This window comes from Portunus trituberculatus, chromosome 21, assembly GCF_017591435.1.
Source record: "Portunus trituberculatus isolate SZX2019 chromosome 21, ASM1759143v1, whole genome shotgun sequence".
Taxonomy (NCBI): domain Eukaryota; kingdom Metazoa; phylum Arthropoda; class Malacostraca; order Decapoda; family Portunidae; genus Portunus; species Portunus trituberculatus.
The window spans coordinates 14,127,034-14,139,533 of NC_059275.1; the positions used below are offsets into that span (position 1 = coordinate 14,127,034).

General features: G+C 38.8%; 1 protein-coding gene across 1 annotated transcript in view; it reads right to left on the minus strand.

Annotated features, from left to right (window-relative positions):
• The window catches only part of LOC123507164 (relaxin receptor 2-like), a 214,617-nt gene that overhangs the window by 128,063 nt on the left and 74,054 nt on the right, over positions 1–12,500 (minus strand). The window contains 1 exon segment of the mRNA XM_045259820.1: positions 4,214–4,375. Within this exon segment, the coding sequence (XP_045115755.1) occupies positions 4,214–4,358 (145 nt within the window). The 5' untranslated portion in view covers positions 4,359–4,375.

Consider the following 12,500-nt stretch of genomic DNA (forward strand, 5'->3'; position numbering starts at 1 on the left):
AGTAATGAGGAATTGAGAAAGGGCGTCAATTTTAAGATGGATATACAAACAAAAATATTGACGAGCTGATCATTATAAAGAAAAGAATAATTAAAACTCAAAAGAAATATAAAGAAATAAAAATAGTAAAACAAAAGTGAAAAAATCAAATTCAAAGAAATCAATACCAAATAAATCACGTTTAATGAAATCAAAGCATTACCAGCAGTGAAAGTAAATTCATTGTAACTAAAAGCAAAATATGAGAGAAAAAAAGAAAAGTGAAAAATCATGAAAGGAAATACAAATAATACGAAAAACAAAACAGCAAAATAGAAAAGAGACAATAACAACCTTGAAAAAGAAAATCAAAATCAAAATAAGAAAAGGAGACTTCTTGAACTAAAAAAAAAAAGAGAGTGAGAAAAAATAATAAATTTGCAGACTATCTTATCGGGAAGGGCAACACTGCAAAGGATACCTGCACAAGATCCTTTAATTATCAGAGACTCAAAGAAGGATCTAAAAGCGAAGTCCTTTAATTGGCCAGAAAACATTTTATCGGGGCAAGATGAACGGCGGGAATCACGAGACCTGAGCACAAAGAACATCACTGCGGCATCCATTAGCCCTGATGCTGCGGGTCTCTTAGGGTGAGTAAATGACCTAGTGATGGCGGTGACGGTGGTGGCGATGGTGGTGGAAGACTCAGTAAGGAGCGACAATAGTCCAAACCTTTCAGTTCCTGTGGTTTTATTTTCATTCAGTAAAAGCTTATCCGCTGAGCCCTGTGAGAGGCGTCACGGCAGGGCTCGACCATGTGCTTGTTCATCAGCACACTGAAGACTGTTAACCCCTTCAGTACCATGACACATTTTCATATATATTCCGCTTACTATTTGATGATTTTATACAGCTTCAGAAAATTATGTGGGGATTAATATAGTGAAGACTCTGGCCATTAATCTTCTGATCTCCGTAGACCCTTCCTAATGTCAATAAAATCGTCTGATCACATAAAAAAATTAATGATAAAAATGCGCTCCAGTACTGAAGGAGTCAAGAGTCATGCTAATTGTTTTACAAGAACATAAAAACATGAGAAATAAGGGAAGCAGCAAGAGGTCATCAGGTCTACACGTGGCAGTTTCTGTATGAACGTAACTTCCTCTTTCCACTTATCATCTCCGTTCTGATAATCGACAATTTCTTGAGCGTGCTTCATCGCATAGCCAAAGCCGTTCGTTCGTTTGCATTTTCGTTGACGGTAAACAAACATCTCTCCAGGCTCTCTCTCTCTCTCTCTCTCTCTCTCTCTCTCTCTCTCTCTCTCTCTCTCTCTCTCATAGCAACCGATAATGCTAATCAAAAATAAATAAAACGCCTAAAAATATGGAAGCACTTTCCACTAAATTTTCCTAAACGTTCGTTCGCTGGACACAAACTCCAAAATAAATAATGCATGGCGGAAAACAAAAAAAATTATGCATGAAAACATTTATGGATTGATTCCCAAATGTATAGGAAATGAAGGGCGGCTGGGGAGGAAAAATATCGGGACAGACACAGTTTAGTTGGAATATTGTTGAATATTTATTGAACTGATAAAACACGAAGCAGATCAATAGACGGATTAATGAATAGACAGTTGAGTAAATGTGTAAACTAGACAGATGGATAGCTTAGTAAGTAGACAGAACAATAGATATTCAAATAGATATACTAGTAAATAGATAGATATATAGATAGATAGATAAATAAATGGGCAGATAAGCAGATAGGTAAATAAATGAATAAATAAACAGACAGACAAACAGATAGACAGTTAGACAAGTAGACAGGTAGGTATCTAATAAAATAAATAGACATATATGTACATAGATTCATGGGTAGGTAGACAAATATAAAGACAAACAGACGAACAGACAAATAGACAGACAGACACACAGACAGATAGACACACACAGACAGACAGACAGACAGACAAACAGGCAAGCATATAGACAGATAAATAAATAAATAAAATAAATAAACTTTCATTTGTAGATCAAGTAATTGATAAATAAATGACGATGAAAATGGAGTAAGTAACAAGGGAAAGGAATAACAAATGAAAATCAAATAGAAACATTAAATGAAGGGGAAGAAAAGAGAAAGGAAATTGTGATGATAAACAAACATAGATAAACATGAAAACAGAGAGAGAAGAAAAAGATCAGGGCAGCTCTAGAGTTGGCAATAATTGTTAGTGAATATCATTGTGTTTTGTTTTGCTTTTTGTTATGTTTGTGTTCTGTGTTTGTTCTACACCTGCTGTGCTAATTACCAGAATTATGATATTGTTTCAGAAAAGATTCATGCAAGGAGTAAGTCAACTTTCTTCTTTTCTATCATGGACTTCTTTCTCTTCCTTTCTTTTCTTCTTTGTTTTCTGCTTCTTGTAACAGTTAAGCTATTTTCGAGATTTATGTCTTTTATTCTGAAGAGAGTCATGTATAACTAAATTAACTTTTTGGTTGTTTTTTTTTATTTTATTTTATTTCGTGTTTTGAAGTAAGAAAAATGCATTATGTGAAAACTTAATCGACTTCTTTCTCTTCTTTTTTTATTTAGAATTCCTAATATATTAAAACGTGCACGCTCCAACACATACATACACACACACACACACACACACACACACACACACACACACACACACACACACACTTTGATAATATCCTTACTTGCAATCGATAAAGGAAATATTATTGGAACTCGATCCTCTCCATAAAGACTAAAAGGAAAGAAAAAGATAAAAGCAAGATACATAAAAGAAACGCCAGTGAAGTGTCAAAAATATCTCCTTTATTTTTTTTCCTTTCTTCACGTTATTTTTCTCTCCTCCTTCGGCGCGTGCGAAATAACTTGACCTTTTTGCACAGCTTCTCCTGACCTCATCTGACCTCGTGTAATTACGTGCCCTTGTATTACCTAACGTGACCTGAGATGATGTAAGTGACCTCGTCTGACTTATCTAATGACTTTTTCTATATTGATTTACTTTTTTTTATACAATATTGGCTTTTCACGGGAATTTATGGGCTAAAGGGGGTACTAATTGGGGTACATCTTATCTCAAAGCCCACCCGCTAGGAGGCCGTTGCCCCGAGTGAGGAAGCCCAACCTACACTCGGACCGTGGACAGGATTCGAACCCCTGCGCTTGAAGACCCCTCGGACCCCAAAGCACGCATGGTTCCACTGTACCACGACGTTGCTGTGATGTGACCTTAGTGATCATCTTTATTGTTGTTGTTGTTGTAATCGTTGTTGTTGTGGTGGTGGTGGTGGTATTTGTGGTGGTGGTGGTAGTACTGGTTGTGTTATTATTTATTATTCATCTTCATTTATTATCCAAAATATATAAAAATCTGAACTTTATCTGCTAATTAACCCACTCTTGGAAGTACATTCTTAGTTTTGAAGCGATAATAAACACCCATCACAAATATTAATTATTTTTTCTCTGGACTTGTATATTTTGGACACGTTTCTTTCCTTTCTTTCCTTTCCATTTCTTTCCCCATATCTTCTGTCATCACTTTTCCTTATATCCTCCTTTTTCACCTTTTATTTTACCTTCACATATTTTCCTTTTCGCTCCTTTCTATCCATTTCCTCAGCCTTCTCTTCCATTTCTGTTACTTCATTTTCATTTCCCTTGTATTCTCCCTTTTCATCCTTCCTTTATCCTCACATATCTTCATTTTCTCTCCTTTGTATCCATTTCCTCCGTTTTCTCTTCACTTTTATCACTTAACCTCTATTCCTCCAACTTAAATTTCTTCCTCCATTTTCATTTCATTTTTATCTTCCTTTTCACCTCTTCCTTTATCCTCACATATCTTTATTTACATTTCTTTCTCTTTCTCTTCCACTTCTATCACTTAACCTCAATTCCTCCAACTTCCCTTTTCTTCCCTTTTTTTTTTTTTTTCCTTTCATCCTCCATTTTCGCTCGTTCCTTTACCAACACATTTATTTGTCTTCCTTTTCTCTCCTTTCCATCCATTTCCTCCTCTTTCTCTTCCACTTCTATCACTTAAAATCAACTTCTTCTACTTCCCTTCATTTCACTTCACATCCCGGCAATTTTTTCTCTTGCTATGACGTGAAATCAAATCACCAAGCCACCATATAATAAGCCCATTAGTATGTCACCATCAGTCAATAAATCAATCAGCTGTACTCACCATCAGGATTCACAGACTCGAGGCGCGCGGCGGAGGTGAAGCAGAAGTGAAGAAGGACGTTGACGAGGAAGAGGTAGAGATGGAGGAGGAGGGGCGAGGGTGTTGGTCCCGCCTGCCTCCTCCTCCCCACCCTGTCTGCGACCATAGCGAGGAACGTGGAATCTGGTGGAGAAACAAGAGGATATTTGAAGTTACATTCAGAACGCTTTGCTCTCTCATCACGACTATTTTCAATGGCCACAGAAGTGATTAGCCGGGTTTTTAAGAGTGTTTCTCCAGTTAATAATGTAGAAATCTCTTCATTCTGTCGTAAAACCTCATGTAAGTTTAAACAGAGCCTTCTGTAATAGTGAAGATAAAGGACAAAATTGTTTCGATATGCGAGATTTAGTGCAAAAATTCTGATGCGGGTGTGTGTGTGTGTGTGTGTGTGTGTGTGTGTGTGTGTGTGTGTGTGTGTGTGTGTGTGTGTGTGTGTGTGTGTGTGTGTGTGTGTGTGTGTGTGTGTGTGTGTAAAATGGTCTGATTGACTGGTTTGCTAGCTGTCTGACTGAGTGGTTGATTGAGCGATTGACTGACTGGCTGACTTATTGGCTGACTGAATAGCTGTTTGAATGTGTAAGTGAGTGAGTGAGTGAGTGTCTGACTGAGTGATTAATGATTAATGCTCACTGATTCACTAACTTATTTCGAAGTGAAATTAACGGATGGCTGACTACCAGGATAAGCAACTGACTAAAACAAGATAAAAGCAACTGGCTGAAAGGACGAGTCACTGACTGACTAAAGTACTAGCTAACTAACTGGCTGGTTGGCTGATGGAGAATGTAAAATGTAAATGATAAAAGGTGAAAAGAAAAGATTACAAAAATGGAAGTGATTCATGTTTTTAATAACAATTATAATGATAAAAGGGTAGAATTATATGATAAAACTTTAAAAAAAAATTTAGTTAATGGACAGGAGTTGAAAATATTTTGCTCTAAAAACTGCATTAACGTTTTCACTCGCAAAGGCTCATTTTTTTGGGAACCATGTCCATTTACCTCCTTTTCACACACACACGCACACATACACACACACACACACACACACACACACACACACACACACACACACACACACACACACACACACACACACACACACACACACACACACACACACACACACACACACACACACACACACCTAGCAGTAAATAGGTACGGGATGTAACTCGAGGGGTTGTGGCCTCGCTTTCCTGGTGTGTGGAGTGTGTTGTGGTCTCAGTCCTACCCGAAGATCGGTCTATGAGCTCTGAGCTCGCTCCGTAATGGGGAAGACTGGCTGGGTGACCAGCAGGCGACCGAGGAGGAAGTGAATCACACACACACATACTCTCTCTCACACACACACACACACACACACACACACACACACACACACACACACACACACACACACACACACACACACACACACACACACACACACACACACACACACACACACACACACACACACACACACACACAGTGGTAGAGCGCAGCCAGAGGACCGGGTTCGATTCCCCGGCCGGGTGGAGATATTTGGGTGTGTCTCTCACGTGTAGCCCCTGTTCACCTAAGGTACGGATGTAAATGAGTTGTGACCTTGTTGTGGGATCCGAAGATCGGAAATAATGAGACGTTCCACGCGTCAGAGAGGCAGATCAAACAATGAAACACAATGGACGTCCACGCGTCCCACCATTATCGCCTTGATACTTTGCCATTTGTCTAGTGGTTTAAAGTTACCTGCATGTCATCATCACACCCAGGTTCTAGGTGGTTGCACCAAAGATGCGCTTGGGTGGTGATATGGCCCCTAATATGGGTACCACTAATGCGTGGAAGCTTAACAGCGCTTCCAATACTCTTCAAGTTACCTACAGGCTCTATAGACCGGAACATAAAACACACACACACACACACACACACACACACACACACACACACACACACACACACACAAACATGGACAACAACCAATATTCACTTTACTCACAAAATCTTCTTATAAACTTTATACATTGTCACATTAATTATATTTGTCAGGTTAATTGAATCTCTTGTTAGTTCATAATATATTAATGTTATTTTAGACCCAACGACAGACACACACACACACACACACACACACACACACACACACACACACACACACACACACACACACACACAAAACACAGGTGGAGAAGAACTAAAACAGAAAAAAAGAAAAAATCCTCTAAAAAGGGGAAATGATTGTCTTTCAGAGCTTTGAAAGGAAAAAGGTTCTTTAATTTCCTCCTGGTGGCGAAGGTGGACCAAGGAGATAACAAGGGAAAAAGGAAAACACCGGGAAAGGAAAGAATGAAATGGGGGAAAAATATAAGGGAGACCTAGAGAGAAACACAAGTCAGGAAAGAAAGAGAGATCAAAAAGGATTAAAAGGGAAAGAACCAGTGAAAAGGGAAAAAACATGAAGAAATACTGACTAAAAGGTATTAGAGTTGAGAGCTGCTAGACTAACACATACATACATACACACATACCTACACCTTTTTTTCATGCATACATCTCATCTACATACATTTTATCTACATACATACATACATACATATTTACGTACATACATACATATATGGATTGCTAGAGAGAGAGAGAGAGAGAGAGAGAGAGAGAGAGAGAGAGAAGCCTGACAGACAGACTGATTGATAGAGAGGAGGACTGAGAATAAAAGGAAACAACATAAAATGAAAAGCAATGAAAATATTTTTATTATGAAAGAGAAGCAAACAACAACAACAACAACAACAACAACAACAACAAGTATATATATATAAGAAAGAGCAAAACGATGAATAACAAAGCAAAGAAATAATAATAAAGAAACAGGAGAAGGAAAAAAGGTGAGAAACAAGGAGACACCAAGCAAAGGACGTGGAAAGTAAAAATACCCTCAAAGCAGAAAATGAAAGACAAAACTCCAAAGATTAAAACGAAAACCTGAAAATTAATCTGCAGTGAACAAGCGAAGGAGAAAGACAAGATGACAGCACAAACACAATTATGTCACTCCGGTAACTACAGAAAAAAAAAAAAAACGAAACATGAGAAACGCAAAACCACAAAATAAAAGAGAAAATTATGAAGAACTCTCAACACAGAAAGACAGACAGATGAAGAGAGAGAGAGAGAGAGAGAGAGAGAGAGTGTGTGTGTGTGTGTGTGTGTGTGTGTGTGTGTGTGTGTGTGTGTGTGTGTGTGTGTGTGTGTGTGTGTGTGTTTTACTTTCACATTCATCTAACTCCTCCTCCTCCTTTTCTTCTTTTTTCTCATCTCTTCATTTCTTACTATAAAAACATCGAACTGCAAAAAGGAAGAAAACATTAAATACAATCTTTCTCCAATAAAGTAACAAATGTGGAGAGGAAAAATGAGAAACACGTCTTAAAAATCATTGAAATCCTGTCATTTTCTCTTCCTGCATGAGTTTCCTTTGTCAGCGGTAAGAAGTGGCGTCTCTTCCCGCGTCATTACCTGCCAATACGCTAATTAAGTTACCTGTAATGAGCCCCAAAGGTTGAATTAATTAGCAAGACGTAGAGAAGTTCCGTTTTCTTCTTCATCATACTCATATTTACTTTTCACAACTATTTTCTACCGTTATTGCTTGTGGTTAAACTAATACTTTTACATACATACATACACACATACCTATACCTTTTTTACATGCATACATTTCATCTACATACAACATACATTTCATCTACATACATATATACATACATATTTACGTACATACATACTGGTAACGATACATAAGCTCATCTTTCTTTTTATTCTGATACATTCATCATTATTATTCGTCTCTCTTTCTCTCTCTCTCTCTCTCTTTCTCTCTCTCTCTCTCTCTCTCTCTCTCTCTCTCTCTCTCTCTCTCTCTCTCTCTCTCTCTCTGGTGAACTCTGGAATTTCTTGCCTTTTCTGTATCACTCTATTCCTATGACAACTGTTTCAAGAGGAAGGCTTCGAGACATTTATTCTGTGTTTAGAAAGACTTGCACCTCAGTAAGTTTTCTTTTTCCTTTTTTCTTGTTTCCCGGGACCATAGCCTGTCTTATCTAAAAAACAAGTAGTTGTAGGTTTTTCTTACTTCTTTTTTTTACTTTCTTGGCCATTATATTCTTACTCGAGTTGCCCCATTATCATGAGGAATGTTTAAAAGACTTATTTTCCAAAAGAAGCAATTTGATCAGTGCGTGTGATATTTTGCCTCAGCGTAGTGGTGGAGAAGGAAGCGCCTGAGGGAACGAATCGGCTCAAAGAAAGAAGCAGCTGTTAGAAAGATAAAGACAGTAAATCAAGTCCAAAGAAGGAGGGACATTCCGTATGCTTTTTATTGGAGGAAGTACTCGTTAAGGCAAGATAGGCGGCGAAGACAAGACAGCGAGGAGGCAAATGAAAGCAAGGTCAGGTGGAGAAGGCACAAAGAAGAGATTGACGCGCGGTAACTCAAGCTGCAGGCGTCTTCTTGCCATCAGGAGATATCTGTTTACGAGGAAGTGACAGGAGGGAGCGTGTGTGGGGTAGCAGGACGAGGCGGAGTGAAGAGCGGCGGAGGACTGACAGCCTGCATTAATGTCATGAGGATGAGTCGTGTGAGGGGAAGAGAAAAGCTTTGATATTGAGAAAGGGAAGGCAGAGGTAAGAAATATATGAAGGAAAGTAAAAGAAGAGAAGGTGGTGGAGGAATGCTCAGATATATGTGAACAGAAAATAGAAATAAAAGATACAACAGTTATCTGGAAGGAAAAAAATAGTCATTCTAAAGAGAGAAGAAAATGGTTCACAAGCCGTGGTGCATGACTGGAATGTTAGAGTGTCGTGTCAATAGGAAACTCTAAAAGGAGATAAGATAAATTTATGGGTAAAGACAGATATGTATGGGTTTTTTTACAGGGACTGCCACGTCAAGATCTTATGACTTCTTGTTGTTTCTCTTATATTTTGTTCTCGTGTAGCAATAGTTATTCAAGTATTCACACTACCACTCACTCTCCCCTTCTCCTCTTCCACGTTAACTTTTCCCTGCAACACTTTACAACACTGAAATAACTGCAAGGAAGGTTTACAAGCACGTGCAGGCATGAAAGAAGGTTTAAAAGAATGTATCTTTTAGTGTATAGCCTGCAGTGTGTAGAGATGGCTGAACAACACACAAGAATTAACCCAGAGTGCTTTGAGTAAGAATCCATGCTTAAAATATCAAATTGATAAACACTAAAACATTAAACATACGCTTTAATTTAATGAAAACGAAAAAAAAGTAGATTAATATTAATATGCAAAAATGCCATTAAAACTTTTAAAAATTAATTACCAGTGATGAAAAATAGATTAATATGCATAATAAAGTGAAAAATATACACAGCAATGATCATCTAACAGGAATAGTCGTAATTTAGCTTTGAAAATCACACATAATGGAAAAAATATACAAACCACAAAAAAAGACGAAAAAAAATCAATATCTACAGACTTTTTGCTTGATTAATTAATTCACGCTCCGCTGACCTTCCAGGTAATGATAGAGAGTTCAATGGAGTGTTAATCTTTGAGTGCATTTATTGGCATGAGAGAGAGAGAGAGAGAGAGAGAGAGAGAGAGAGAGAGAGAGAGAGAGAGAGAGAGAGAGAGAGAGAGAGAGAGAGAATGTGTGTGTGTGTGTGTGTGTGTGAATAGGTTGTGTTTGTTTGTGTGTAAACACAGAAGAGACTAAATGCATTAATAACTAGAAAAACAAAACAAGAAAAACTAGTTGATGGAAAAACATATATATTAGAAGATGAACAAAATAAAAAAATATATGAAGTAATCATTCACATATGATGAATGAAGGTAAAGTTAGTATTGTTAGAGTAGACTCTCTGGTAAACTCTGGAACTCTTTGCCTGCTTCTGTATTTCCATCTTCATACAACTTGACTTCTTTTAAGAGGGAGGTTTCAAGACATTTGTCCCTTACTTTTGGATAACTCTTAATAACTCTAAAGAAACTGGCAATCCTGTGGGCCTTTTATTTTCATTTTTTGTTGCCCTTGGCCAATCTTTTCTCTTCCGTAAAAAGTGTGTGTGTGTGTGTGTGTGTGTGTGTGTGTGTGTGTGTGTGTGTGTGTGTGTGTGTGTGTGTGTGTGTGTGTGTGTGTGTGTGTGTGTGTGTGTGTGTGTGTGTGTGTGTGTGTGTAATTCACCTCGGTCGCTTGCTGGTCACCCAGCCAGTCTTCCCAATTACGGAGCGAGCTCAGAGCTCATAGACCGATCTTCGGGTAGGACTGAGACCACAACACACTCCACACACCGGGAAAGCGAGGCCACAACCCCTCGAGTTACATCCCGTACCTATTTACTGCTAGGTGAACAGGAGCTACACATTAAGAGGCTTGCCCATTTGCCTCGCCGCTTACCGGGACTCGAACCCGGCCCTCTCGATTGTGAGTCGAGCGTGCTAACCACTACCACTACACTACGCGCTGTGTGTGTGTGTGTGTGTGTGTGTGTGTGTGTGTGTGTGTGTGTGTGTGTGTGTGTGTGTGTGTGTCAGAGAAATGGAACCAATATAGCTTTCTCCCTTACCACCACCACCACCACCACCACCGCCAACAACAACACAAAACTAAGGGCACCTCAACACTTTCATTAGAGGGACCTGAGAACTTTTAACAGGTCACGGAGTTTTCATTAGGGAGGAACGGTTCCATAGTTTTCCACATATAATCAATACTAGTGGACTATGATAGTAATAAAAGTGGTGGTGATGGTGGTGGTGGTAGTGGTGATGGTGGTGGTGATGGTTGGTGAGGCACTGAGACCATACATTATACACTAGTCTCCCAATTTACGGTGTTTATATCATTGAAAAAAGTCTTAACATTGTTCTGAAGATTGTGACACGTTTCCCTCGTACTGCCTTTTAAATAGATAGATAGGAAGGAAAGAAGGATGAACGAAGACAAGAGACAATTTAATCAGCCTTAGATTAGACAGAGACGAGACAGAACAACATAAATATAAGAATAAGTGTCCTATAAAACAAATAAAATTACGGCTTTTTAAATACATAAACAGAAAAGAACAAAAGACTAAACGAAGAAATGAAACAGTTTACTTTGCCACAGATTAGACAGGGATGGGACACAACAATGTAAATATAAGAATAAGTTTCCAATAAAATAAAGTAAACTACGGCTTCTCTCTTCAGTACCTTGATTTTTTGGCATGATTAAACGATTTTATTTGCGTAAGGAAGGGTCTATGGAGGTCAAAAGATTAATGGCCAGAGTCTTTACTATTTTAATATCAACATGTGTTTCTAAAGCGGTATAAAATCGTCAAAATAGTAACCAGAATGAATATGAAAACGCGTCATGGTACTAAAGAGGTTAAATACATAGACAGGAAGGACAAAAGACTCAACGAAGATAGGAAACAGTTTTCTTAGGCACAGATTAGACAGAGACGAGACAAAACAACGTAAATATAAGAATAAATCTCCTATAGAATAAGATAAACTGGGAATGTACACACAGGAAATAGAAAACGAAGAGTGGGAAGGATCGTCTGCGTCCCTCAGTGGAAAAACAAACATTGATGGCAGTGTTAGTATGGTGTACGTGGTGTACTGATAGTGTATATAGTGACGGTAAGGTGAAAGGTGGAGCGACAGTTTGTATACATTAATTCTCGTAGTGGTCTATTATAAGAATGGAAGGGAGGTATATCAGTGTTGTGTGTGTGTGTGTGTGTGTGTGTGTGTGTGTGTGTGTGTGTGTGTGTGTGTGTGTGTGTGTGTGTGTATGTGTGTGTGTGTGGGGGCTGTATGATTTATTCTATGACTCTCTCTCTCTCTCTCTCTCTCTCTCTCTCTCTCTCTCTCTCTCTCTCTCTCTCTCTCTCTCTCTCTCTCTCTCTCTCTCTCTCTCTGGAGCGTTAAGGATGTTTACAACTCTGGACTGTCGTGTGTGTGTGTGTGTGTGTGTGTGTGTGTGTGTGTGTGTGTGTGTGTGTGTGTGTGTGTGTGTGTGTGTGTGCGTGCGTGCGTGCGTGCGTGCCTGAGGGACATGAATCTGTTTGGAGCTTTCTTCTGCCGCAGTAAGGAAATGAGAATGCTGCGCTTGCCAAACGCTTATATCCTCCTGTCAATCCACCTGCCTGTCATCCTTTCTACATACCTGTCTGTCTTTCTACTTACCTGTCCAACTGCCTGTTTTCTTTGTTTGCTGT